Source organism: Sitodiplosis mosellana, unplaced genomic scaffold (assembly GCF_009176505.1).
Source record: "Sitodiplosis mosellana isolate CC-2019 unplaced genomic scaffold, AAFC_SMos_1.0 Smas_scaffold_6167, whole genome shotgun sequence".
Lineage (NCBI taxonomy): Eukaryota > Metazoa > Arthropoda > Insecta > Diptera > Cecidomyiidae > Sitodiplosis > Sitodiplosis mosellana.
The window spans coordinates 2,779,446-2,806,163 of record NW_022601408.1 but is presented as its reverse complement, the minus strand read 5'-3'; the positions used below and the strand labels follow the sequence as shown (position 1 = coordinate 2,806,163).

Genomic DNA, 26,718 nt, shown 5'->3' with positions numbered 1-26,718 from the left:
CGCTAATTGGTACCATAGTTTGAAAAAAACATTTTCTTTTATTCATTCATGTTTTTTTAAAATCTTTTTCTTTATCATTTCAATTTTTCAAATATGATACAATTCTAATGGCAATTCTATGAATCAAAATGTCATGTTTTGTTGCAAATGCTTTTCCCCCCAAAAAAAAAAACGTTATATATTTTTACGATAATTAAGTTAGAGGTAACATTAATAGCAAGTTGATTGATTCGTTCACTTTCAATTTTTTTCCCACTTAAAAAGAAATCGAGTTCAAGTCAATTGGAATATTCGATGTTCGTCGGATGAGACTACTACTTTTTCACGTATGGATTGGTCGAAAAGAATGATTGAGCACCGGAATATGCGTTTGTCAGCAATGAATGATCTTTCCATGCACTGAGATCAACCGATGGAATGGCTGAGCAAGGAACAATTTCATTTCTGAAAGAAAAGAACAACAACATTCATTTGGAGTTACTTCGCTTCAACAAACAAAGAAGAAGTTTGGCATTATGTAAATAAAATAAAGTTGGCTTACGATTTCGACACGCGTCTGAAGGCTTGCGGTTGTATGCTGTTCACATGATTGCTGTTGTCGCATAACAGACGAGCCACGCTTGCTTTCTTCAGCTCAATCAATTGGCCTATAGACGAATGGATAAACGAATTAAAATGATTGGCTGATTGGTGTTAATCAAATTTTGAATCCATTAGAGTCCACTTACTTCTTGAGAAGGCGATTTCCTTGTCACCTCGTTCAAAGAAGTATCTGTCACCAACACGTGTACGATAGAATTGCTCGGTCAAAATGCACAAGAACGTTGGTCCGGCCAGTGTGCCTTCAACGTGTGCCTCAAGCGATGCGCCAACTGTTAAATCAACATCCTCAAAACTATTGTAAAGTGTTTGTAGATTTTCAATGCTCTTTGGTGAAATTAAATCGAGAAAATCTTCCCATCGTTCAGCACGGCGTAGGCCGCAGAATTCACGATAATCATTATAGCTTGCTAAACCATGATCACGATTCCGTTGGATATCGATAGCACGCAGATCGCCGCCAAATGGCCTATTTCGACGGAAGAAGAAATGTTTGATTTCGGGGTCGAAATTGATGTCTGTCAATTGCTCTGGTTGAGTGCTCAGGCCACGAATCAAGAAATCGTAATTGTCTCCCGCTTCAATAATGGCTGGCCTATTGAACCAATCGCTCATGCGTAGCGACCCAGTGCTCGATCGATGCTCCGATATCAAGCTGAAAATAAGCGATAGAATCGAATAATGCGATTGAAAATCCATACACAAACTTTTCAAGTGGAACTATAATTCATCCAGTTGTCTAATGTTCTACTCACTCGAGTCTTCCTTCAATTTGCGAATGGAAGTATCTGAAGGCGGCGGTGGCATGGGAATTCAATACCGACGGATCGATTGTTGTATCGTAATCGTTCACATAGCTTCCTGGCTCGATTTGGTAAATCAAACGATTTTTAATCATGTTCGCAACGCCCAAGAATATTGGCAACCATTCGTAGTAAGAGATTTGTTGAAATTGAGCGATATTTATGCGTCTTGCCTCTTGGTATGTTAGCTCATCGTCCCAATGTGGATTGATTTGTTGTAACACATCAGCAATACGATTGTGTTCACGCATCAGAATAATTTGTAGAATGGTTAGCCCTGGATTTTGGTTTGTACGCACATCACCAGTACGATAGCAAACTTCTTCGGGATCCCGAGTGTCACATGAAGCAGTTGAATTTTGTGCTTGTGGTGGCCATTCATAGCCACGCCTTTCAAGAACTGCCCTGTTGGAGGAAAATGTTTAAGAATATTTTTTTTTCGTTAAATTTAATCGATTGGTGGTCATAACGCCCTGGACGGACAGCACACAGTAAAAAAATAAAAGTCCACATCTAGCCGTTTTTTCAGCTAAAAACGCATTCAGCCGATATTGCTGCTAGTAATTTGAGCTGCAGGCGAAATTCCGCTTAAAATCTAGTCGGTTTTTCGTCTGAAACTCAATTTACTAGGCAAAATATAAGACTGGGCGCCTCTACCAGTCGAAAATCCGCCTAAGTGTGGACTTTTATTTTTCACTGTGCATTTTTAAAGGTTGAGGTAAAAAATTAATATCTTCTTAATCAATTTAACGTACATTCTACCACCGTGGAATGCTCTGATTGGTTGATTTTGTTCATCGTTATTTCCATAAACGAGGGACAAATCCAAATATGATGTGACCACTGTTAACTGTTCGGCCGGATGTTGTGGCAATGTGTCTGGACAATTTTGGTCTTTATCCGTTAATGTTCGCACAAAATTCATGCACTGAACATTCGTCTGGGAATGTGCAGGATCATTTTTTGGAACGATTATCGGAAAGCACGTTTTATGTGCGTTTGTTGTTATAAGTTGACCTTCATCCGTACAACAGCGAGTACCATGTTTCTCTGAAGTCAGAAAAGAATTAGTTTGGAATACAAATTACGAAGAAACAGGCCGCAACACCTCATCAAAAATCATGTCAAATTTAAAAATTTAAATTTGTTAACATTTTTAATATGCAAAGAAAAACATATGTTCAAAAGTGTGCCAGCCATTTTTCTTACTTGATTGAGTGGATCCGGCCAACATCGACATATCGTGTGTCATGATTTGTCCCCATTGCATATTAACTAATGTGAATTGCGGATCCGCTACATCTGCCTCACCAAACGCAATCAGCGACACCAAACGAGAATTTGGCAATTCTTGTCCAGTAATCGAAATGGTTGGTGAAGAATACCCATCACCATAACGAGGCGATAGGAGACGTGAATATCTGGAATAATTTAAATTCTTCCGATTAAATATGATTGACAAATAGATAAGCTGAGTATGTGATTCACCTGGTGTTGGCCGATCCCCAAATCGGATTCTGTAAGTTATTGCAAGTTCCGTCTAGCGTACGATATGGCGATCTAACACAACGCTGCGGCGATATGGCACAACGGACACCGTTCGATAGCTGCGTTAACTGCTTCGGATATGCTGGGCCGGCTATTAAATTGCTATAAAATGCACATGAATTGTTGTTAACGAAAAAATTGAACATTTTCTACATAAATATGATGATAGATAAAATATTTCCTTGTCTGCACCGAATAAAATTGAGCGATACATTTCGAGGCACACAAAATCAAACCACACTTCAACTAGACACAAGCGAAATGCATTCCTGATTTATATCGAATTCCCATATCAATCAAAAGTGAGTGTAAAGTCGGTAAAATATGTATTTTTCCACGTGAATTAAATGATGAAAATAAAACGTAAACACTTCGGTCATAAAATATACCGGCTTTTAACGAACATGCAATGCTTTCCAAACATTCGATTCGTACGTTACATTATATGTTCGGTGAGTCAATCTACCTTGAGAGCCATCGCTGTTTGGTCTGCGGCGGAATAATATTGATTTATATGCGCTAACGGCATAGAAGTATCGACAGTAAAACTTGTTAAGCAGTGTTTATGATATTCGATTACAATTCATAACTGTCTACTTCAACTTCTACTTCATTTAACTATGTGCAAAAGTATCACGCCAACAGATTAATCTCTGCAATCGTTCACAATTTCGTTGTTTTTTCTTTCGGTTTGAAATGATTCAATTCAGAAGATAAACCGACGATGATTCAATTAAAGATTATTATTATTGATCATGCGAATGGAAAGCATATTTACCTAAAAATCGATCTGGTACCGGTATCGAGATAGCTATGAGTTGTGCTATGAGTATACCCCAAAAAGGCTGGTTTCTTTGGAAAATAGGTGGTGTATTGCGATTGTGATGGTACATGATGTTGAATAATTTTATATGATGTCGGTGCTACTTGTGATGATACAATTTGAACGGCAACAATCACATTCAATATCGTGATTGGAATGAGCCAGGCATGCATCTGTAAATATAAATTGGTATTCAAGTATGATAGAGATAAATGAATGATAATAAAGCGGAAATGACACCCACAACAAGTCACAATCATTTGTTGAGCATTTGAATTCGCACATTACAATTCGTTCATACTTTTTGCACCAGCAAAAAATACCTTTCAATCGTACAATTGCAGGCAATATATAAATAAATTTTGAACTGAGAAAGAAAAATGTGCTGCTAACCTACAATGCATAAACATATCGCTCATCTTAGATTAATCAGCTTGTAGTACACGAATTCCAAAGATTTCGATCAAACACACGCATTTTTTTTCGATCCAATTTGTAGTGTTTGATGTTAATTGAGATTTCAATTATGAAACATCATGGATTCATTGTAAACACACAACACGAAAAGATAAGAGATTGTATGCGATTAAATTATTACGTTGTAAAAATATTCCATATACTTTTTATATAGTTTGCTATTGCAATAACTAACAACACAAAATTGCAAAGGGAAATTAAGAATTCAAATTGAAAAAGAAATAGTGTTTCAATTTAAAAAATTGCTCATTTCCAGGAATTTAAAATTTTGAGCAGAATTAGTACATTGTTGAGTGTCATAATTGAGTGACGAACGGCAACAGAAAAACGCGCTACATCATACACCCACCCCCATGTGAACTATGCACATCAAATCGATTGGCAAAACCAAAGCTATTTTATGTATACCAAAGCTATGATATGTAAGCCAATAAATGCGCATATATCGCATATGCGATGCATTCAATACTTCAACAACAGCTAATTATTTACATTTCCCGCGCTTGATCTTTCATTTCCCGGATAAAGTGTGGTGGATTATGAAATCTAAAAACAAAAATAAGTACACAGTTTCAGCATTGTGCAAAGCAACTGCTTTGGATTCGGAAACATCAAAAGGCGATACTAAGAAAAACAAATGATTCAATGCGTTTTCCCTTTGCGGATTCATTTGTTTGCGTAATGTATCAATTTGAATGTAATTTGTATTTCTTTCTTTTTTTTTTGAAACCGATATATTGAACACTGAACGTATTCATAGTTTTGAAATGCTCGGTAGTTGCGAAACAGCAAGCAAAAGAAAACAATAATCCCTTAATCCTGCGAAAATTTCCATAAATACTGCATTTGTTTGTCGACGGAAATCACTTTCTTCATCCTTTTCTAATGATCGAATACAAAAGCAAAAGAAAACTACGGGCTCTGCCAGTATCACAGCACAAGTTTTCGGCACATTTGATACACAATTTTGAAAATTTCAGAAGCAAATAATTGTTTTTCTTACACTCTCGGAGAGGGGCAGCTAATTAATCAATTGCTACAGTTATTTCATGCTTGAGATAGTGTAACATATTATGTGTAACCAAATTGCCTTATTATACATATATATATATATTGTAATCCAATTAATAGAATTCAGTAGCATGTCATTGCATGCGAAGAATATTACTATTGTAATTTTGTGCCAACATTAAGCGCTTAAGACAGCACAGAGAGCACATAAATTCAACGTGATTAATCCCAACGAGTGTGTTTAAAATTAAGCGTGTACGCATAAATTGCACATTGGTTCACAATGCGCATTTAATGTATGTGATTGCTGATTACATTGCCATTTGCATTTGATGCAATATCGTAAACTCAATATAACAACTGTATTAACATGCTAAATACTCGAGGAATTAAAATCTCGTGAGCTGAACTGACATTGTTGATGTAAGAAAATGCTCATGAATCCACCGACTAATGCTCGAAAAGATTTCTCTTATTGTATATTGATCATAGGCTTTATTATTACTCAATTATGCGTTTGCTCAAATTTGGAAGTTTTTCACATAGTTATGATCAACAAAGAAAAAGAGTTATTAAATATTACGCCAAGAAATGACCGTGAATTGAAAACGGGTGTGTGTGTGTGTGTGTATGTGAATGAGTGTGATCACGTGTAATTTGATTACAGTCCAAATCATATTTCGAAACAGTTTGGAATTCTTTCGGTAATTTGGTCAACAAGGTGATATGAAGCCGCGCGTCTTATTTGTTTCTTTATGAAACTGCTCAACATAATTAAATAGAAGAAATGAAGCGTCAAAATAATGGCCACATCGAGGGTGGTGCACATTATGCAATTTGCTCGTAAAACACATCATTTATGAAAATTAATTCACTGAACCGTATCCAATAGTACGGTATTTTGCTCGAATACAACCAATCTAATTGGTGGTACTGCACGGATCGTAGTAGCAAATACTGTTATACATATTCACTTACGGTTACATGTGTGTTGACACATTTTTTTCGGTAAGCTAACACAAAGAAAGCCAGAATGGAGCTAATTTGTATTACATGCGGTTCAATTTTCCCTATTCTTGCACAGTTGAAATCAGATATGAACGAAGGTGAGGCAAAGGGTCATTCTTTACTTTGTAGCTGTTGATAAACTTTGGATTGAAGCAGAAATGTTGTTAATGAATTCCATCAATTCCAATTCTAATTCCGATTCGAAGGCAACCAGCAGCGGTCATAACGTGATTCAATGCGATGTTAGTTCTACAAATGCTTATCTAGCTCAATGCATTGAACAAACACAACATGTACAATTAAAAGAAAAAACCAAAAGAACGTGACACGAATACAAGCTGTAATCGAATCGAAGAAAATGCATTCGCATTTATTTTTCTCCGGTGTCTGTGTGTCGGTTTGAAAAATCCGCACACTTTCAACCAAGTCATGTATTTATTTTATATATTAAGCAATTATTTCCTATGATTGAGGCAGAGTTTAAGTGACGATATGGTTTGGAATTCAAGTGTGAATGAAACAATTTGGAAAAAAAATATTTTCAGACTTTTATTTCTGTCTCTCTACGAGGGCATGTGTATGTTTCATTTTTCATGTGGAGCGATTATTATGAATTCAAAAAGCCGCGATTCGAACAAGAAAACAAAAACAATGGTGAAATATCAGCAGGGTGATCGTTAGACGCGTGCGCATGCGCACTTCGGTTCGATCACATAAACCACAGTAATCTGTGAGTCGAGTATATTACACTTATATATGTATCCAGTGAATGGTATTCACTCACAAAAATGCATGCAATTAGGTTTTAACATGTCATAATCATCAAAAAAAAGTAACCATTTTCTTTTGTTTCTAAACCCGTTCAAATTTGTGAGAAAATGCAGTCAATGAAATGGATTGCATTGCATTATTTGCTTAAGACGCGTGCGGATCAGTCGGCTGATTTTGATAGAGCCGCTCGCATTTCAAACGGCAATAATTTCTCAGGGAAAATATTGAAATAAATGTGATCAACAACAGCAGGCAACATTTCAGAGACACAAAACAAAACCGTTTCGATTGTTGTGAGCAATCGAAGAAATTAGCATATATGGTGGCAGTAAGAAAATGAATTCATTTTACATAAAATGCATAGAGGGTGAGCTAGCATTCAATTAAAAAAGCTCGGTGTTTAATTGGTACGTGTCTGTTTTGGGTTAATTGTTGTGAGAAGATCTTTCCCTCATAAGCGTGAATCGAATCAAAGGAGAGTTCCTCCTGAAAATTGTGCACAAAATACAAAACGATCGTGTAATTGCAATTGAATAATAAAATGCATATTAAGCGGATTGACCGCTTCGGCTACGCTGAAACTCCAGTGTTTGAGTATGCATTATCTAACCATAGTTGTAAGTCATTGACTTACATGACGTCTAAAATTCAATTGCCAAATAAACGCATGTATGAAACCCCCAAAATTAGCGGTGGAGATGATTGTTTTTATTTAGGTTTCATGGCGTGTCTGCATCGCCGCAAAATTCTTTCGCTTTTTCGGATAATGAACATTTTTGAACAGGAACCAATTTTATGCAACTGTGTGTGTTTGCGCGCGCAGACAAATGCCACCGAACAATATAAAAATGATACATGCAACAAAAAAAACTAGTGCTCGCAACAAAATAAGAAAAAATAAAATAGCAATAGACGAGCAGAGCGTAAGATGAAGTACATATATTTGCATTCAAACAAGTTTTGTTTTTCTTTCTTACGAAGACATGTTGCAACCACTAATTATGTGCTGGCATTCTTTTTTTTTCGAGTTTATTTCATTTAATTCAACTATTTTTAATTGCTAATCTCTCTTATTGTTCCCGTTAACTATAATAATTTTGGCGAATGCTTGCATACGTATGATTTACCATTATTTCCGACTTTGTTCACACAGACGATTACTGAAATATACAAATTTTAAACCATCTAACTCTTTCACTCATTTCGTTTGGATTATTGGAAGAAAAAACAAAATGAAATGTCCATAACACAATGATCACGCACACATTGCGTGGAATATTATTGGAGCATTCATTTTTTACGATCTCACACCGTTATAAATGTTAACTTCATTTTTCGCCCTTTCATCAAATTTCGGCAGCTCCATTTACGATGCGTAATCTTTTATAATATCCAACCAAACCATATAATTGAGCTCATTAAGCGAATTAAGAGTATTTTTGGACAAAAATTTACTTGTACTCATCATCACACTCACACGCCCACTTGCACCAAAAACGAACGTTGTCCAATGACGATATTTTAATGGGTTTTAACACTTAATTCACAAATTGTCCACCTTTGGAACTCGCCCGACGAGAAATTTGCGGTAAAATTGGTGTACGCCGACACTCCGTCGCATATCCGCGGAAACTCGCAATGCGAATAGAAATCCACAATGAAAGTTGCCGCAAAATGTTATCGCTGAATACCCGGCGACTATTCGCGCTGCGAACAACAGTACAGTTCCAACCTGAAGTTGGCTGCGCATGACATTTCAGAGTATTTGCATGGTAATCGCCAACTATCCGCAATGCGATTATTCGCAAATTTCTTGTCGGGTCGGTTACACTCACATGCTAACAAAAATGTGTGTATAACTTGTTATATGACTTCACAAAATTTAGTGTTCAATGACTCTGCTCTATTCTAAATGAAATCAACAGTCAACATTTTACACGCGCGATTCCGACCATTTAAAGTAGCAACTTGTTTTTGCGCAATTATATGGACTCAGTAGCACTGACTCTTTTAGTTAGTTTAACCCATTTGACCATTTGTATTTAGAAAAAATTCGGGCTTTGCCGCATAGAATGGAAACATTTTTTTGACTATAACATTCTGAAAGGATTGAAACAATTTGAACATTTGTTGCAGAAAATTGAACTGCAATTGAAACCAATTAGCGATTCATATAAGGTGTTCAATATTTGATGTGTTTTAAGTGGCATTCTATTGATTGATTGAAATAGACGGCCCAATAACACCGGTTCAGAACATTGATGCTAACATAGAACATTTCATTCATTGTTCAATCACTTTCTTCATTAGAATTTCGAACGCAAAAGCGTTGCTCAATTTTTTCTTTCTTTTCAAATGTGGAAATATTTCCTCTGATGTTCCACTTTTAATGGTATTATATCAAGAAGCAGTGCCGTCTTAGCATTTTCATTTTTAGGGCAACCTGAGGCAAAATTGTTCCGGGGCCCAAATTTTTTTTTCCTTGATATCACAAGTTTTAAAATGTTGAATATTGTGACAATTTCGATTGATTCAAACACTACATTCGTGAAAAAAATGACTGACTGACTGACTGACTGACTGACTGACTGACTGACTGACGTTTTGTACTAAGAAAATCACTTTGTCCCAAATTAAGTAACTTACATTGACTTGCAACTTCAAATGATTTCAGTTAACTATGATAGACTTACACTACAATTTGTACTCAAATGTCAATCAAAGTAAGTCATGTTCGTCCGAAATCAGTTAACTGACAATAAGTCTGTTACAATATTTTTACACGAGTACTCATTTATGTTTTGTATATTGGTCAAAACTGCTGGTCATGAGCGTTCTTATTTAACGAATGAATTTGAATGGCTGAGAATGAAAAGAACACATAGATTGAGAATATATTTAAATGAAACATCATCTGAAATCAATTTTGAAGGGAAACAAACAAACTTCGTTCGTCAATTTGTTTTTTTTTTTTTTCATGCAGTTTTTCTCGAAATTTCAATGGCCAACTAAGCAGCTTGGGGCCCCCAAAATCGCGAGGCCTTGAGGCGGTTGCCTCATTCGCCTCCAGGTTAAGACGGCGCTGTCAAGAAGAAAAAAACCCATACCATCCATTTGGACAATTTGTACAAATTGGTGTATTCTGCTCTTTTCGTTCTGCTCATTCTGTTCTAGGTAGTTGCGTGACATAATACGTGTTAAAATAATGGTAAAAAAAAGTGTCGTTAATTATAGTTGCATGACAGGTAAACGCACTGTTTTCGGTGGTATTTCGGAGTGTATGTGCGTATATTGTTCGGATGAGCCTGGATGCCCACTAAAATAGGTCAAGATTATCACATTTGGTGATGGTCGAGTACATTTTCAAATTGACACGCGATACTTTTTTGTCATTGATTTATTTTCCTCGGATTTTTATGTAGCATTACAGTTATGGTCGATAAACAGTCGATAATTGCAAGAGTAAAAAGATGGTCAATGACACCATTAAAAGCAGAGAGAAAAAAATCGAAAGCTACTACTAAGGCGTCAGGCAAGCGTGTACTTGCATCGTGCATCATTAGACATTTCGCTTAGCTTGGAGGAAAAAAATAGAAAGAAATGAAAAAATGATAGCGTCAACGGTGTAACGAGAATCATTCACCATTTGTACAATGTAACCGCGCGATTGATTCCAGACACGTAAATGCAAATTTTGCATGTTAATGGAAACGAGGCATCTATCGAGGGCATCCAAAAACACAATAAAAAAAAACCGACACACACTTTTCTTCTTTGCATTTCTTTCGCTTTTAAAACACGTGAGGTGAAATCAAGCAAAAGAAAAATAACGTCAATTTAAAATTACTATAAGAAATGAAATGCCATTTCTCAAAAACATAACGCGGGAAATTGAAAATGTCAAGCGGAAAAAAATGAGAATTAAAATTCAAAGGTACGAAGGCAAATTGAAGTCCGTATCGATTTATCGTTGCTGTGTTTTTTTTTTCTCGGCACAAAAAATTGAATCGAATTGGATTATGCAAATCAATGATACAATTTATCAGACAATATGATACTTGAGCCGCCGTGGTATGTATCATCGGAATTGAGCTCATTTCCAATTTCTTTCGTATGTTATTCATTCGCAGTAGTGAGCAAAATTTGAAGATCTTTGATTTCTGTTTCAATTTTTGTCGATTGACGATAACCCCAATTAATTTGAATTCAATTTAAATGAAAGAATCACCAGCATGTCAGAACAAAAACACAAACAACCAGTAAAGTAGTAACAATGTACGGCTTGTTGAGCATACGATTATCTATGGCAATTTTTGTTGCAAATAAAAAGTATGCAAAAAAAGAGCAAAAACTACTACACGTAACTACATCGATCAATTCTGCGGTCAATGCCTACGTCCGTGCGCATATTACGTCCAATGAAATGATACCTGTTTCGTTTTACAGTTATTTCATACGCGCCGAACAACGGGCATAGAGAATACCAGTTTTAAACGCTTTGTTAATTCCTTTATCGTTTATTATTAAGACAATGCTAGAGGTCAAAATGCGTTTGTGTGTTCGGTAGATTTTTCTTTTATCTTGATATTTTTTCTTTATTCTTCAATTATATTAAATGCTTAAATCAATAAAATGGGCGCTAATTTTTGCTTTTTGTTGAAATGCAACCAGAATCGAATTCCTCAGGTGTAACAACAATGTTTTGAGCGTAATCAATATAAATAATTCCTTTTTACCACTAGAATATTAACGTATCGCGTGCAATTCGTTTGAATCTTAAGTTGCTCCCGTTTTGTGTTAAAAACAAAAGAAAAGAGAAGAAAAAAAACAGAAAAATTGTAGAAAAAACCCACCATTTTTGGAATGGAATGATAAAAATCATTTTTTGGTGTGCCTTTTCATACAAATACACCACGATTCAAATAAAAACGCCACGTACAATATAGACTGCCGTTTTTTCTCTGCAAAATACGAATGTTGAACACAATACAACCGAAATTGAAATGTCGGAAAACACGTGAGCAACACCTGAATTATAATGGGAAATATCTTATCTAAATCTAAAGGTTGCTTGTACAATGTGCATTAAATCGGATTTCGATTTCAAAGCATTATGCACAAGATTGATGCCTTCAGGTTTCAATCAACGTACAAACTTGTCTCATTTTTGTTCTGAGATTGTCAATCAAATGTCTCGCTCATGCATTTTATCTCGGAACTTTAATGCAAATACATTTTATTCAAAATGAAGAGAGATGAGCATAACATTTCATGGTAAAAAACAAAGTAAAAAGAACAAAAAAAAAAAAACTCTTCAACTAAATTTGCTTCAATCAAAATGTCAAATGCATATACATACACATAGAAAAAATGACGATTAAAAAAAATTCTTGTCGTTGGAAAATCCTATCTAGAAGAGGAAAGGTCAATCAATTGTGTGTCGATTGTATGACGACATTTTCCACATTAGTTTTTACCGTTATATATGAAATGAAGATATAGGTGATTTTCATATGAATGTCAATATATATTTGAGAAAACGGTTAATTTGGCTCCAATCACTTACGGTAATTGTCGTGAGAAAAACGCTACTACATAACGATAAATAATGTTATGTGAGTTTATAAGCAGTTTATTACGAAAAACATTGACCACTTCAATGCGAGCATTAACATGAAATTCATTTCGATCGCAATTTTGTCGAAAAACCTATCTGGAGCTAGGTCATTGTTTACATACTCCAACAATGTCATATGACATTTAAATTATTCTTAACGTAAAAGATCAACGGTACGTTGTCTAAAAAGTCTAATCGATGAGTGGCTTTGGCAATTAACAACAAGAAGAGAAAAAAAAAACACAAACAACAACACCAAACATTGTTGACTGTATATGTAGGGCAAAAAGTGAATCTCCCCATTTCAAAAGCAGTGAAACTGCGATTGTTTCAAATAATTGTTTTAAGCTCGCAAACATTTTCTGCTAAAATCATACATAAAAAAGCTAGATATCGGTATAAAGCAGAAGAAGAAAAAAATGAGGTAATCTCTTACTTGCCGTCTTTCTTCCGTTTTTATTTTAATCAAACGCATAAGACTTTTAATCGAATGAAACAATAAAAGAATGAATGTCTTAAAATGCACAATATTCACACGTTATCGCATGAGGAAGCTCAGTTGTTTCGTATTTTTGTTTCGTTGTTATTTTCTTTCCAATTCGGTATATGCGAGCACGAACAAGCGTGCATAGACACTTCTACTCTGCAGAGATAGATGATGATAGAGAGTAGAAGAGAAATAACGATATGAAAACGAAGGAAATAGGTAATCGCTTACATAGTTTTTTTTTTTATGTTGTTGTTAGTTATTGCTATAGGCTTTTGGCTTGGTTTGAAAACATCATAAGCTTCTTTTGCGCGCATATGTTTGCATGGAATTAATTGCTTGATAAGTCGACGGCGTGTCAAAATTGCATCAGCCGGCATAATATTTTTTTTTCTTGGTTTTTGTCTATAATTCAATCACGTTTTGGCATGTGTATCCGTGAACCATTTTTAGGACGAATCAAAATTGATTCGGTGCGATGAAAACTGAGCAATTGTGGTGAGAGTAAAAATCTTTCGTTAAACCAAACTTTCCATAGTGAAACTTATAATTTTCCTTCCAAAAAAAAATACGTTGTAAACTTTTTTACATGCATCATTTGTTCGACGAAACCTTGTCTTTCTATTCGATATCACTTGTGTCAGCTTATGATATGTACGGAATGAAATCAATAAAATCTAGTTAAAATCAAGATAATGAGAACAATAAACTCTTTGTTGAAAACTAGATTTCGGTATAATTCAACCCCTCAAAAAATATCCATAGATTCGAACACCACATTTGAAATCAATTGATTCACTATTTAACTTACTTTTTCAAATGTTCCGATTTGTGCCGCAAATGAATTTAAAATTAGAGTTTAATAATCCTCTATATGATCATATATACGCACTCCAGTTTACAATTTTATTGATTGGCTATGGCTCTTCTATGTTCTTATTTTGCAAAAGAATTTATCTAGCACCCCCGGCACACAATTTACGATTTTTCGTTGAATTTCTTTTATTTCTTGACACTTTTTTTCTTCCGAAATTCGCAACACAAAGCACGGTTATCACCAAATTTGAAGCAATTTTTCTATTTACAAAAAAAATCTATGCTTTATGATTGATTGAATTTCGCTACTTCGATTCACTAGAATTGAATTATCCGTGGATAATGAACCTGTGAACTGCGTCTAATCGGTTATCAATCAATGGGAAATGAAATGGAACTGGTCTGGTTTGGTGTTAGCTCGATGGTTTTTATAGCTTCAAGTATTCTTTCAAAAAAAAATTTTGGACGAGTGTAACGGTCGTTCAAAACGGTTGCTCTGCACTAGATGAACTGCATATAAAAATTATGATTCAACATGTCTACCACAAACGAAAGAAAAAAATGTTAAACGAAAAATGTGTGGCAGTGTTTGTTTGAATTCGGCGTGCTATTCGCACTCTTCCTTCGGTTTAAGTACACCAACATTTGTCCATAGTTGGTGGGATTCCTTTGGTGCCCCTCTACGAGACAGACACTTCAAAAGTGGTGAACGTGGTGGCGGCGGAGCGGTGCAGTGAAGCAAGTACTGCGAACACCGTGTAGATTTTTATATGTTGGTGTTGTGTTTTGATTGCCACCGATCGCCCCGGAAGAACGGCTGTACCGGTGAAATGCGAAGCAATACGAACAAACGAACAAAATCAGCGCCAACGTTATCCATCAAAAACGTGTTAAACACAATATTGATCTTCATCAGCTGTATCATCATCATCATCCATTCATTTTTGTATTTTGTTGTTAAATGTTTGCTATATAGTCGGTCAATTAATGTCATAAAATGCATCAATATTGCTTTCGTTCAGACCATAACCAATTGATATAATTTTGTTGGCTACATCAATGCCAATCATTATATCGTCATTATTCCCTTGGCATTGATTTTTATCGATGGAAAAAGTGGTAAAAGAGGGAGAAAGTGTCAGCACTTTTTTTGCTTTTCTTTTCCTTTGTGGTGCAGCAAAAAAAAAAAAAAACAAACTGCTGATTAGATCATTCACATCGGAAAATAAATATCACCGAGATACGATCGATTGGAACCTTAGGTACTCTACGCGCACAAACATTTGGGCAACATACTCAGTGTGCACACAATGTAAACTAACATTATGCAAAATCAATTTCGATTGGTGTATGCAATGCAAGCGGTTAATTATGCCGCGCATCGTCGCAACAATTTAATAACAATTTATTATTGAAAATCTGCCGATAATGAACATATTAACTGCACCAGCATGCTTATGCGCACCAAGCGTGCCTATACGCATCAGCGTTGAGGATATTTTGTAATAAATAATAACATAATTCGGTTGAATGGCTCAATGGTAACTTGCTGCTGTGGCTGCTGCTCTCCGGCCAATATGCAGCGTGTAAAACTCTATTTAACATTGTCGATTCTGACTGTTGTCTGTGTTGTGTGCGGTGTGCATCATGCAGTCAGTCAGCCACCAAGCGAAACAACCAGTTCTAGTCAACTTTCTTCATGAATACGCTTTGGCACCTCGAATTCGTATCGGTAAATTAATTTTTTCAAATATTCATTTCATAAGATTGACTGACTTGGCAGCAGCGACATCAATTCTTTTGTGCTTGAGAAACCATGTTATCGAAGAAAATTGTACTATAATCACCGAATTATTTTGAAATACACACACATACAAACACTCAATAATACTCCCAATTGTTCCATTTCGTGTGTTGAAATTTTCTTTTTATTATAGATATGCATACATATATGTTTGCGAGACTAAAAAAACCATGGTAAAAATTGACTTTATACGTGTTATTGTCATGTGTTGAAAATAATATTAGTATCCTTGAGTTTGGCGCAAGTACAAATTGAAAATGCTGGATTTTAGTTTTAAACTGGCTTAGATGTCTTTGCAGTAAATCATTGGGTTCCTTGGGACGAAATAATCGAAAGAAAAAAAAAATTAGTTAAAATTCCAAGCTTCTTTTTTCAAAATTCATGTTAATTTCGACTCCACTCACTTCTCTGATGGCACATGGAAAATATTTCGTGGCACGCTTGTTAGACGTGTCGTATCACAAATCAGCTTGGCACCTGAATAATTGTCCACAAATTGTTTAAATATTGGATCGTTGGACACAGTATAGAAATCTTTATCGCTGCAACGTGTATTTGACAATTGTTCGCCTGTAAAATGAAACAAACGAAAAATAAAGCGAATATTAAGCGAAGCGAACAGAATTTCAAATTTCAAATAATCTAGTGGACAGTGAAAGTTCAAACTATTTGGGTGGAGAGAAGGCAGAAAAAAACACAACAACAACAACGATTGACACGATTAATTTGGTGTTCGATGTCTTGATTCAGCGCGCGGCACTGTTTAAAGCGAATCGATGGATGCCACCATTTTATTTAATTTGGAATTAGATCAAAAAGATAAAGTGAAATCCGTATTAAATTCCGTTTTGTTGTGGAATTTCGGAAATGAAACGCAGATTGAATTAAATGCTTTTTCTTTCGTCTAACGATGATAAAAGACGAAAATAATTACTGCACGAATTCGAATTTTTGCTTACCAATAATACATGAGAATGTTTCTCCGACTGTTGCTCCTGGTTTGGGTCGTTCTGCAATCGCTCCTATAATTAAATCAACCTGATCGTAACTTGCGTAAATTTGCTTTAGCCGTTCCAAATCCTACCGAGAAAAAGAGCACACACACACACACACCATACCTTAATCATATTTGTTGTAATCTCAAATAAAACAATAATATTAACCAATCTATCTTCTCATTTCATAATTTTTATAGCCTTTTTGGATCGCTGTAAATGATAGATTGCGTTTGTCACCATGCATTAATAATTTTTTTTTTTTTTGTTATTTTGTTATGAAATCGTATAAAGCACACAAAAATGGTAAGCATAATTTGAACATAATGATGTGCTGTTGAAATCGCATGTAACTGATCATCATCATCATGAAGGCAAATTCCAAGTGAATTTCTTTGATTTCAAATTACTTTGTTTGACTATGATTTGTCAAGTCGTTGGAAATTAGCTCGATTTATGTTTATCTACCGCCCCGTTTTACACTTTTGTGTGCAAAAAGACCTCTTACCGAAACAAAACGGTATATTAATTCGTATAAAATTAAATTGAACAATGAACAGTATTTTTTGTTACTTTTTGTGTGCTAAAATCAACAATATGATATCGCTGATAATGTAAGCCAACGTTTACGTTCTACTAACGATTACTGTTTTTCTTTTAAGTTGTGATTACGTGAATTAAAACATATTATAATTCAATTAGTTCAATCAACTGCCTTTTTACGTGAAAAAAACTACGGCTTTTAGCGTTCAACACGGCTTCTGTTTGTTGGCTTGAGTCGATTGTGAAAAACCGACCATGATTAACATTTTATTTTCGTATGCACCTGAGAATTTTTTTTTTTTTCGATTTCTTTTTTCATTTTAATGTAAATGTTTATAATTCTATTCACCTCGTGGTTGATGTTAGATCGGAAATCCGACCAGCCTTGAATGGGAGTTTTTGTGCACAATTCCAGGTAATTTTTATAGGTGTGCAAACCATGATCTCGACCGCGCAGAATATCCAAGGCTAAAACATCAGTTCCGACGTCTTTTTGCTCCGAATTTTGGAATCGATAATAATGCTTAGCGACCTACACGAAAGTCAATCGAATCGAAACACATGAATTGTAGCGGTACATTGAAATGCACACACAAAAATAGAAAATTATTGATAAGTAAATGGATTTAGAATCAATCAATCGTACATCAGCAACATAACCGGTGTCCATAGCCATTGCCTTCTGTTTCACAATGGCATCAATAATATTCTCCAACTCTTCATCTTCCGCTAAATCCCTAGGTTTATAGTACTCATCTTTGAGCTTCAGAATATTTTCTCTAAAAAAAACCGGTGAAAACAGGAGAAAATGGAATTTAAATAAATACAGAACAAAAAAAAAAATGTTGGAATGCTTTTGAAATTTACTCGGTCATCGGTCGAATGATGATATTATTTTGTCGAATAAAATAGCTAACATCTTTGGTTGTTTTCAGATCGCCCGGCATCATCGAATAATAAAATCGAATGCCAGCCGTGGCAAATTCGTTGCTAACTTTTCCATCGAGATTGCACGCCGTTGTGTTCCTGTTGATCGCCGCTGCTTCATTCAGACCAAGCACAATGTTCAACCATTCTCCATACACAATTTGTTGATAAATGCCGACATTAATGCGTTTTGCATATGCAAATAGTTCAGCATCGTTCCATGTTGGATGCTCTTTTTTCAACTGTTTTGCAATGCGATTGTGCGAACGCAGGAAGAGCGTATAGAGTGTGGTCACATACGGATTGACATTCACACGCGAATCACCGGCTCGATAGCACACCGTGTCGATGGTCGTGTTATGCATGCACAAGTGATTGCTTTCGATGTCTTCAATTTCGGGCAGCGTTGGACTCAATGGGTCATTGGAGATTTTCAATTCGCCATTGTTAAACGAACGAAGAGTATCAGTAATCTCATCGGTATTGCCATACAATTGCGACAAGTCCAAGTAATTTGATGCTTGATTGATCTTTTCGAGACAATAAAAATATAGAAAAAAAAAGAGAAAAGAAAAGAAAAGAAAACCAAAAACATAAATCTTTTTACTTTCATTCACCTTTTTGGCCTGGTTAAATATTAATAAATTTGCATGAAATTGATGCGGATATTGCAAGTGATGTGGTATTGCGATACAATTGACCAAAGTAAAAACAGAAGTTTCACTATTTGTTTGAATAAAATTCGTTCTTGTTTGTTCCCGAGACCTTTTCCGTTCGTTGTGATATTTTTCGCATGCCAATGAAATGGAACTAATTTGTCTTTTTCCCTCACTCTCTCGATGTAGCATTTGTGAGTATTTGTCGTTATGCACGGTTTAATTCATGGTCACACGAGAGATGTTCTCGACTCGTTTAATTGAATTTCATTGATTGTTTTGCGATTGAAATCATACTTAATGCTTGAACATTTACGAATCAAAGAAAAACAACAACAACATAAAAAGTAAAGAATCTGCTTCTGCATTCACCTGTTGTGCTGGCCCGAATGAGCAATTTGCGTTCACATTGAGCGCACTGCGCACGTAATTCAAACATGATGGCAATCGATTGTAGTCTTCACCGTTCACATCGATCATGAGAGGAGCACAGGCTGGATGTCGATATCGTGGCGGTGCGTTGGTTGCATCTTCAGCACAACATTCAATGGGATTGCCATTACCTTGATCCATGAAAAAATATTTTAAAAATAGACGAATATAGAGAGAGAAAAGCGGTTATTTTTTTTTGGCAAACTGTAAATGGTTTTTTATGTGACATTTGCTAACGCACTCATTATTTGAAAAACAGTGCGAACAAGATCATGTTCAATGAACTGTGACCATTGAACCAATGCTACATTCCGTTCCTCGTCTACAACACCTTCATAAGTGGCCGCTTCCTCGTTAATTAAACTCATGTCTGGTCGCGTTAGTTCAAAAAATGAATTGCTAATATTTTTTGGTGACGGCAAATCAAACATCTGTATTGGTTGAACAACCGAAAAAAAAAAAGAAAAACAAAAGCAAATGATTGAATTATTACCGTCGGACCAACAAATGAATGCAAAACCATACTTTTGACAAGCCATCGGCGTAATGTGCTGGTAAAAGTCGACGATATGAATTAATGCTGCTCTTGGTCTCGTTCAATTGCTCACATTTATCTAGTAAATCGCACTTTGGTAGTGTATACGTTGAAATTGCTTCAACACATTTGTTATCATCTAAGCCAGCCCTGAAAATCCACAAAATCGACAAATAAAAACAAAGCAACATGAAAACCAACGAGCCAATCAATGGCAACGCCACAACTTTTTACACACTTTTTGCAATTGTTGTTCAGTAAGTATTTACTGGCTTTGAGAACGATTTGTGCAATTTTATCGTACTCCATGGTGTAGTTGTTTGGTAAACTTTCCAAGTACTGTGCATATGACGATGATGTATTCGATAATTGAATCCGTGAATTCGATATACTTTCTTCCATTCTGCAAAATAAAAATGTTAAAATGTTAAATGAACTCACATTCAATCCTTATTTCCATTTCGTTTTTATTCATTCGGAAAATTGATTACGTTTTCAATTGATTGTACGAAAACTCCGCCAAATCAATAGCCTGCGATAATTCCTGTTCGGTAAAGGTGACTTTTTTATCGGCACCACCGTTCTCTTTGCCATTATCTGCAAAAATTCCCAACCATTCTTTAGTTCAATTTAGATGATGGTTTGCATGAAAATAAACGACCAATGAATTGAAAAAAAAAAAAACGCATTGTTCATATCAAGAAAGTTTAAGCCATTCTATTTTCCATCTAAATATATTCAATATTTATACAGAGGCGGAAAGGCGAACCAAGAAATATGTGCATTTTTCGCTCCAAACAATATTTTAAACCAACGAAACAATGAATGCATTTCTTATACTTCCGCGCCGGAATGCCGGTGTTCGTGTTAATTCACTTCTAAACGAATAGATTCGTAACACTTATACGAATATATTTGTAAATAGCGATATGCAAGTGTGGAACGACTACGACAGAAAACTCTGCCGGCCGAAGTGATGTGAGATTGAGCAATCGAATCGAATCGAATTCGAAATCGATATTCTGGTTTCTGCGTAATTCATTGCGCGAACAACAAGCAATGATTCATTTCTAGACAATATTTGTTTGTTTTTATTTTTTTTCAAAATACCTGATAAAGATGAACTAGTTCGAGGGAATTTATTATCACTGGTTTTACCAGCAAATAATAATTTGTCATGTTGCATTATATAATGCATAATTCGAAATGGATCATTGCGACGTAAATCAATTTTTGTGCGTATTGTAAATGCATCAATCATTCATTCATCTATTCAATTTAACAACAAACAAAAACTAGACTCACCTTTGGTTAAAAAGTCGAAGAGGCCGCCATACACTGAACGAGTGCCAATCAATGATACCAGAAAACAAACTATAATGATGCGTTTCATTGTCAATTCACAGAGAAATCAATGTCCTCATCAAGTAAAAAGGTGCAACTGGAAACTTTGAACAAACACTCAACACACAAAACTCGTTGATAATTCCAGTGAAATCCAACCAGAAACATGGATCGTCTCTACAGCAGCTTTTTTTTGTTGTTTCTTTTCTTCGTTAGTATTTACTTAAAGAATATATTGCGATGATTCAATGGATTTTTTTCCATTCGGAGATATTTGCTTTGTTCACTTGTTGTTCACTTCACTGCATTACATTTTGATCTGTAAACGGAAGAGAAAGAGAGAAAGAGTTGTTAAGATTGTAAGTAGTAACATTGCAAGCAAATTAATGATGAAATTATAGGAAAATGTCATATATGTGCGCTTTAAATTACTGTGTTGAGTGTCGCGTTGCTATTTTGTGCTTATATTTGCAAATGACATCACTTCAATTCAATGATTAATTCAAATCATGTGCATTGGTCACAAACAATTTAGCGACGTCGTTATTTTGTATGTGTGTTATTTTTACTCTTGTTTTCAAAATAGAAAATTCATGTGGAATTTTGTGTATGAGCACCAACGGAAATGAATCGTGCTTTGAGATAAGAAAATCGAGCATGGGACATGTATAAACGACGTTCGAATTATGGAATTTAGCAATGGCTACGTCAACAATTTTAGGAAAATAAAAATTCGATAATATCACCCATTCGAATCGTAATAATTTGGAGTAACGCGAACTGAATTCATTACCAAGAATTTACATTTTGCTTTTTCTGGCTCTCTCGCTCTGTCTTTCCGTGGAGATAATAAGCCCAGAAAAATGGCAAAAACCACACTTCTTTATCGTTTGTATACATCGAAGAAAACAAAACCGACTACTTGTGGTGCGACTTAATTCAATTGTTGTTATTGTGCATACGATAAGTAACATGACATAGGAAACATGTATATCGAATTAATTAAGTGTGATTTAAACATATCAATCCATTCATATCGTGTGGTTTGCTTTTTTTCCCTTCTCATTCTCTCTGTCTCTCGTCACATTTTCGCAACTCAATTTGGCCATCAAACTAGTCTTAAAAATATGATAATAAATTAAATTGGACCAATCATAGACGGGCAATTTGGGGCAGACAGTGAAATTTTTTTTTACTTAACTATAAACCGGACCATCATTAAACCGTCAATAATGCTGAATGCCAGTTTTAATTTGCACCGGTGTAATATGTATGGTGTGGGTAACGGCGATGGCAATAGCAGCGGCGGCGGTGCTGTGGGTGGAAGTGTTGGAAGAATTCCAATTTGAAAAGGAATGAAATGTGGCTCATAGAAACGAAAAATCATTTTTCAACGGTCAAAAATTGGACACTTTTACGATGTTGTTTGAAACCACGAAAATCGGTAGTCTACTTTTTTCTGATAGACGCAACCGCCCAGCCACTTATTTTGTTTTTTTTTTTTTATCGTTGTTTATAGATCGACCGCTCTTTAGTTAGAGTACCGCTTTGAATATTTTCTCACGTGATCGTTGTTTGGACTGGTTTTTTGTACTTGTTCAAATGCATAATGCGAAAGAATGTCTTTTTTTCGTACCACAATCTGCTTATGTTGATCAATTAGTTTTGGCTCCAAAACCAACAAAAAAACGAAAGAAAAAAAAATCTGTCGAACACACGTGATCAATGGTTTTGTTTGAACTGGTTTTCTTGCTTTTCCGCCGCTCATTCAGTGAAAGGAAAAGTATTGACTTTGATCGGTTGATGACAAAACTACGTGTTAAAATATGCTGTGCATACACATAGCCCATGCTCAATGTAAATTATGCGTGCGTTTATTTTGTTGTTGTCACTGTCGTCCTCGGTACTGTAGCATGACAACTCAAACAAATCGCTGTTGATTTTAGACAGTGAAATTACAACAAAATATAGTTTTTCATATTGTCACGCAATTTGATTAAACGGCAACGCGATCGAAAAAAAAAAACTTGCCACCAAGTGTCTCCGAATTTAACGGTTTTTATTGAATGACGCACTTTTTTCCAATATGAAAATGAATCTGAATATGAGAAAGAAATCTTAAAATGATGAATAAATAGAACAAAATTATTAGTTCAACAATCAATCAATGGTCTTTGTAGGATTATTCATAGAACTTGATTCCAAATGCATGCGTAATATGTTGGACAGAAATAGACTGTTCAACTGGTCATGTCACTCAAACCAATAGAAAAGTGAGTTTTACATGCGAACCGTTTACGCAGTGTTCTTTATTTTCTCGCTTAATCTTAATTAAAAGTCTCGATTGCGAAAATGTAACACGTGAGAGCCGATTAGCCAAAATGCATAGTTTAACGCTGATCGATATGTCGAAATCACATATTGATGAAAAATGCTTAAATTAAATCTAGAGTTTATTTATCTGAGCATGGCATGTAATTTGCGAGTATGGTTAATTAGAATATAAATGCTACTATGGATGCTAAAACCACTTTGAATTAATGTGTGATCGCCCCTATGAGGTACTTACCGAACGAGTAAAAAAAAATATAAGCAAATAGTCGAGGTTTGTTTTTGTTGTTATTTCCGAGACAAGAGACAGGATACAAAACGGATAAAGACAAAGAAATAATACTGCAAACTTCTGAAATTCCGTTTAGCTGTGCTTGACCAAAAACAAAACTAACATTTGTGTGTGCTATTTGTTCTGTTATCACATTTAAACTGATTATACTGGATCGAGGCGTATTGTCAACTGGACAGTCAACACCGAATACATTTGGAGAGATGATATTTATTTATGTATGTATATATGCGCACACAAATATTGGAATTTTTGTGATGGATTTATCAAGTTTTTATTTTTATTTTTCATGTCTGTGTTACAAACAAACAATACAATACAATGATCGACACATGCACGACTACGATACCCTACGAATATAAGTAATTGCCGGCATTGACACATATTATCGTTATGTTTGTTATTTCAGTAAGTTCATTTCTTCTTCTTCTTCTTCTTCTTCTTCTTCTTCGTTCGACGCTTCTCTGTTTTATGTATAGGAAATGATGAGATGACCAAGTGGGAATACATAAACTCTGCATCAATCACATGATCTTAATAATTCATTCAAAATTGACTCGATTTTGTTTGATAAAAAAAAGTTCTTTTTATTATTTCATTTGAAATGAAATAAGGAAATTAGAGTACGTGATATGTGATTATTCATAAACTCATCGCCTATCCCAAAATAATAATAGCTACCATTTTCGTTCAGTTAACATCAACATTTCACTTAAACTGTTTTTGATTTATGCAAACGTAAACTATGTTAAAAAAAAAATACTCGGAATACTCGGTTTGTTTGTAATGGTTTTTTTTGTGTTTTTTTTTTTCTGTCGCCTTAAATATTAAGTATAAATTGACAACGTCATTTGTTTTGGACATTCGATCGAATCGATGTTCGATCGTTTTTGTACTTTCCCCATTTCTCTATTCGATTATGTCGTATTCTTCGGGTCGGTACTTGTAATGTACTGATTTTCGGGGATCAATCATAACGCTTGTGTCGAGAATGTTCTCCAAATTGCGATCATTTTCAATGCTTGGTTGAGCCGATGATAAATCGCTGGCGTTCAAAATGTCCATATTCAGCTTCCAGAGCATAATCTGAACGAAGAAACGAAAGAATTTAATTAAAATTGAACATATCTTGATGTCGACTGCATCATTTTAGTTACAAATCCAACTAACTTGCTTATCTTTGCTTGCGGTGGCAAAGTCACTTCCATCACCCGAAAATGCAACGGCTGTTACAGCATCATCATGACCGACTAATGTATAAATTGGCCGACCTTCGAGCAAATCCAGCACTTTTGTCGAACCATCTTCACTACCGGTTATCATCAAGTTGCCACTTGGATGGAATGCAATCGAATTTACGGCGTCCAAATGTACGTTATACAGCTGAATGAGTTTGCATGCTCGACGATCAAATATTTTTATTTGACTGTTACTCAAGGCAACTGCAACCAACGAACCGTCTGGATGCCAAGCCACATCGTTTCCTATGTTTTGTTGAAGAGAAAATAGAGCAAAAAATAAATTAATTCAAGCCAATATTAAGGCTGGTCTTGAATTTATATTACTTTCATGTGATTTTCATTTTCTTTTGGCCAATTCCCTTCATTAATAGTAATGTGTTTTATTTACCATGCACATTACCACGTTCGGCAAATGTTTGCACACAATCGCCACTGTTTACATCGAAGAGTTTAAGCGTACGATCATCTGAGCACGAGGCTACTGTTTTGCCGCTCGGCGAGTATCGAGCACAGTTCACACGATTTGTGTGACCTAAAAATGATTGCAAGAATCGTTTCGTCTCAATGCTCCACAGTTTGACGGCTTTGTCCTCATTGGCGGTCACCAGTTTTCTGTCTTTTGGATGAAATTCCACACTGCGAACACCTGACAGCGCTGGAAAATTACACGATGAACCACGAACGGTTGGTACCCAAACCTATAAAATATTATTGCATCAAAATATTAGATTCAATTATTTATTGTTCACCCAAATTTGGTTTATGATTTCAAGTCTAGAAAATAATGAACATTTTGACACGATTTGCCACTGAACTTTTTTCTCATTTGGTTCGAGCCAAAGAGAAATCCATAAAAACTTGCATATCGTTCATAAAAACGTTCAATTACTCTCCAATTAGTGTGTAAATCCACTAAATTCTGTCACTCAATCTATTCGATGTATCTGATTATCAAAATTCGTGGCATTCCACTCATACATCATATCATGTGGAAACGTTTTCTCATTCAACATTTTCATTTACCTTGATTGTTCGATCTTTCGAAGCGGTTGCCATCAGCTGTCCATTGTGTGACCAAGCAACGCCATTCACAGCATCCGAGTGACCGGTGAATTTGAAGCATCTGATTCTGTCGTCAGTGTTCCACAAATTTACTGATTTATCCGTTGACGACGACGCCAATTTGTTGGAATGATGATTGTATGCCAAACAAGTGATTGGACCATGATGACCACGGAAATGCCGTAATAAAATTGGTGCTGGATCTTCAAGCGAGTCACCCATATTGTTCATTTGATTTTCTCTTTACACAATTACAATTTGAACGAAATAAATTACTATATTCAATGATTGTATCAATCTTTGTGATTTAAGTTAAACTTTCGAAACACGAGCTCAGCTTGCTTATTGAATGGTATGTATATCGTCCTATATCATTGAAATGTCAATATTTGCACGGTTTAACTGAAATCTTTAGTTCAAAATTTTGAATAGTATCACCTGCAGGTGTCGCTTTGAAACACGACCAATACTTATGAAATTGATTCTTCTAATCAATATTCAGAAAGAATTTTCACAGGTTTTTATCGAATTATTTGTTCATCCATTTAATGCATTTAACTAGCACACTTTTTATTTTGACGGTTCAAGTAGAAGA

The 26,718-nt window shown here is 35.3% G+C and overlaps 3 protein-coding genes and 1 long non-coding RNA gene across 8 annotated transcripts; all 4 read right to left on the bottom strand.

The window, feature by feature from the left end:
* Window positions 1-6: 6 nt before the first annotated feature.
* LOC129575478 (peroxidase) lies at window positions 7-14,550 on the bottom strand. 2 transcript variants are annotated; one of them, XM_055459174.1, is made up of 9 exons: window positions 13,957-14,550; window positions 3,730-3,947; window positions 2,892-3,053; window positions 2,613-2,824; window positions 2,159-2,453; window positions 1,356-1,808; window positions 729-1,255; window positions 542-647; window positions 7-444 (listed from the first exon to the last, which is right to left on the bottom strand). In XM_055459174.1, exons 2-9 carry the CDS (start codon window positions 3,945-3,947, stop codon window positions 315-317), a joined length of 2,103 nt encoding a protein of 700 aa, XP_055315149.1. In that variant the 5' UTR covers window positions 13,957-14,550; the 3' UTR covers window positions 7-314. The 2 variants fall into 2 exon arrangements, with proteins under 2 accessions (XP_055315149.1, XP_055315148.1); XM_055459173.1 differs by lacking the exon at window positions 13,957-14,550 and adding an exon at window positions 11,895-12,004.
* A 1,311-nt stretch (window positions 14,551-15,861) lies between these two features.
* Window positions 15,862-24,161, bottom strand: LOC129575467 (peroxidase). Of its 4 annotated transcripts, none has more exons than XM_055459146.1 (13): window positions 23,767-24,161; window positions 21,159-21,516; window positions 20,345-20,450; window positions 20,092-20,256; window positions 19,844-20,003; window positions 19,560-19,749; window positions 19,259-19,449; window positions 18,171-18,760; window positions 17,950-18,082; window positions 17,653-17,835; window positions 16,725-16,845; window positions 16,170-16,335; window positions 15,862-16,079 (listed from the first exon to the last, which is right to left on the bottom strand). In XM_055459146.1, exons 2-13 carry the CDS (start codon window positions 21,244-21,246, stop codon window positions 16,049-16,051), a joined length of 2,124 nt encoding a protein of 707 aa, XP_055315121.1. In that variant the 5' UTR covers window positions 21,247-21,516; window positions 23,767-24,161; the 3' UTR covers window positions 15,862-16,048. The 4 variants fall into 4 exon arrangements, with proteins under 4 accessions (XP_055315121.1, XP_055315119.1, XP_055315122.1 ...); XM_055459144.1 differs by having other exon boundaries at window positions 20,345-20,471; window positions 23,767-23,947; XM_055459147.1 differs by lacking the exon at window positions 23,767-24,161 and adding an exon at window positions 21,630-21,707.
* On the bottom strand, window positions 16,924-17,550 carry LOC129575475 (uncharacterized). The gene is made up of 2 exons (XR_008688803.1): window positions 17,171-17,550; window positions 16,924-16,973 (listed from the first exon to the last, which is right to left on the bottom strand). It is a non-coding gene; the product is annotated as an uncharacterized LOC129575475 (long non-coding RNA).
* LOC129575472 (POC1 centriolar protein homolog) lies at window positions 24,070-26,668 on the bottom strand. The gene is made up of 4 exons (XM_055459154.1): window positions 26,085-26,668; window positions 25,450-25,759; window positions 24,991-25,304; window positions 24,070-24,906 (listed from the first exon to the last, which is right to left on the bottom strand). The coding sequence occupies exons 1-4, from the start codon at window positions 26,352-26,354 to the stop codon at window positions 24,730-24,732; spliced, it is 1,071 nt and encodes a 356-aa protein (XP_055315129.1). The 5' UTR covers window positions 26,355-26,668; the 3' UTR covers window positions 24,070-24,729.
* Window positions 26,669-26,718: the final 50 nt, after the last annotated feature.

What these genes read in the sequence shown, in the direction of transcription:
- LOC129575478 (XM_055459173.1), bottom strand. An exon ending in TGGGGATCGGCCAACACCAG is followed by an intron (nt 2,825 to 2,891) that starts GTGAATCACATA and finishes AAATTATTCCAG; the next exon opens with ATATTCACGTCTCCTATCGC. An exon ending in GCATTCCACGGTGGTAGAAT is followed by an intron (nt 1,809 to 2,158) that starts GTACGTTAAATT and finishes TTCCTCCAACAG; the next exon opens with GGCAGTTCTTGAAAGGCGTG.
- LOC129575467 (XM_055459144.1), bottom strand. Translation starts at nt 21,246, where the DNA reads ATGAAACGCATCATTATAGTTTGTTTTCTGGTATCATTGATTGGCACT. An exon ending in CATTCGGGCCAGCACAACAG is followed by an intron (nt 18,761 to 19,258) that starts GTGAATGCAGAA and finishes TGTCTCGAAAAG; the next exon opens with ATCAATCAAGCATCAAATTA. An exon ending in TTCCATGTGCCATCAGAGAA is followed by an intron (nt 16,080 to 16,169) that starts GTGAGTGGAGTC and finishes TTTCGTCCCAAG; the next exon opens with GAACCCAATGATTTACTGCA.
- LOC129575472 (XM_055459154.1), bottom strand. Translation starts at nt 26,354, where the DNA reads ATGAACAATATGGGTGACTCGCTTGAAGATCCAGCACCAATTTTATTA. An exon ending in CGAAAGATCGAACAATCAAG is followed by an intron (nt 25,760 to 26,084) that starts GTAAATGAAAAT and finishes AATATTTTATAG; the next exon opens with GTTTGGGTACCAACCGTTCG. An exon ending in CGAACGTGGTAATGTGCATG is followed by an intron (nt 25,305 to 25,449) that starts GTAAATAAAACA and finishes AACAAAACATAG; the next exon opens with GAAACGATGTGGCTTGGCAT.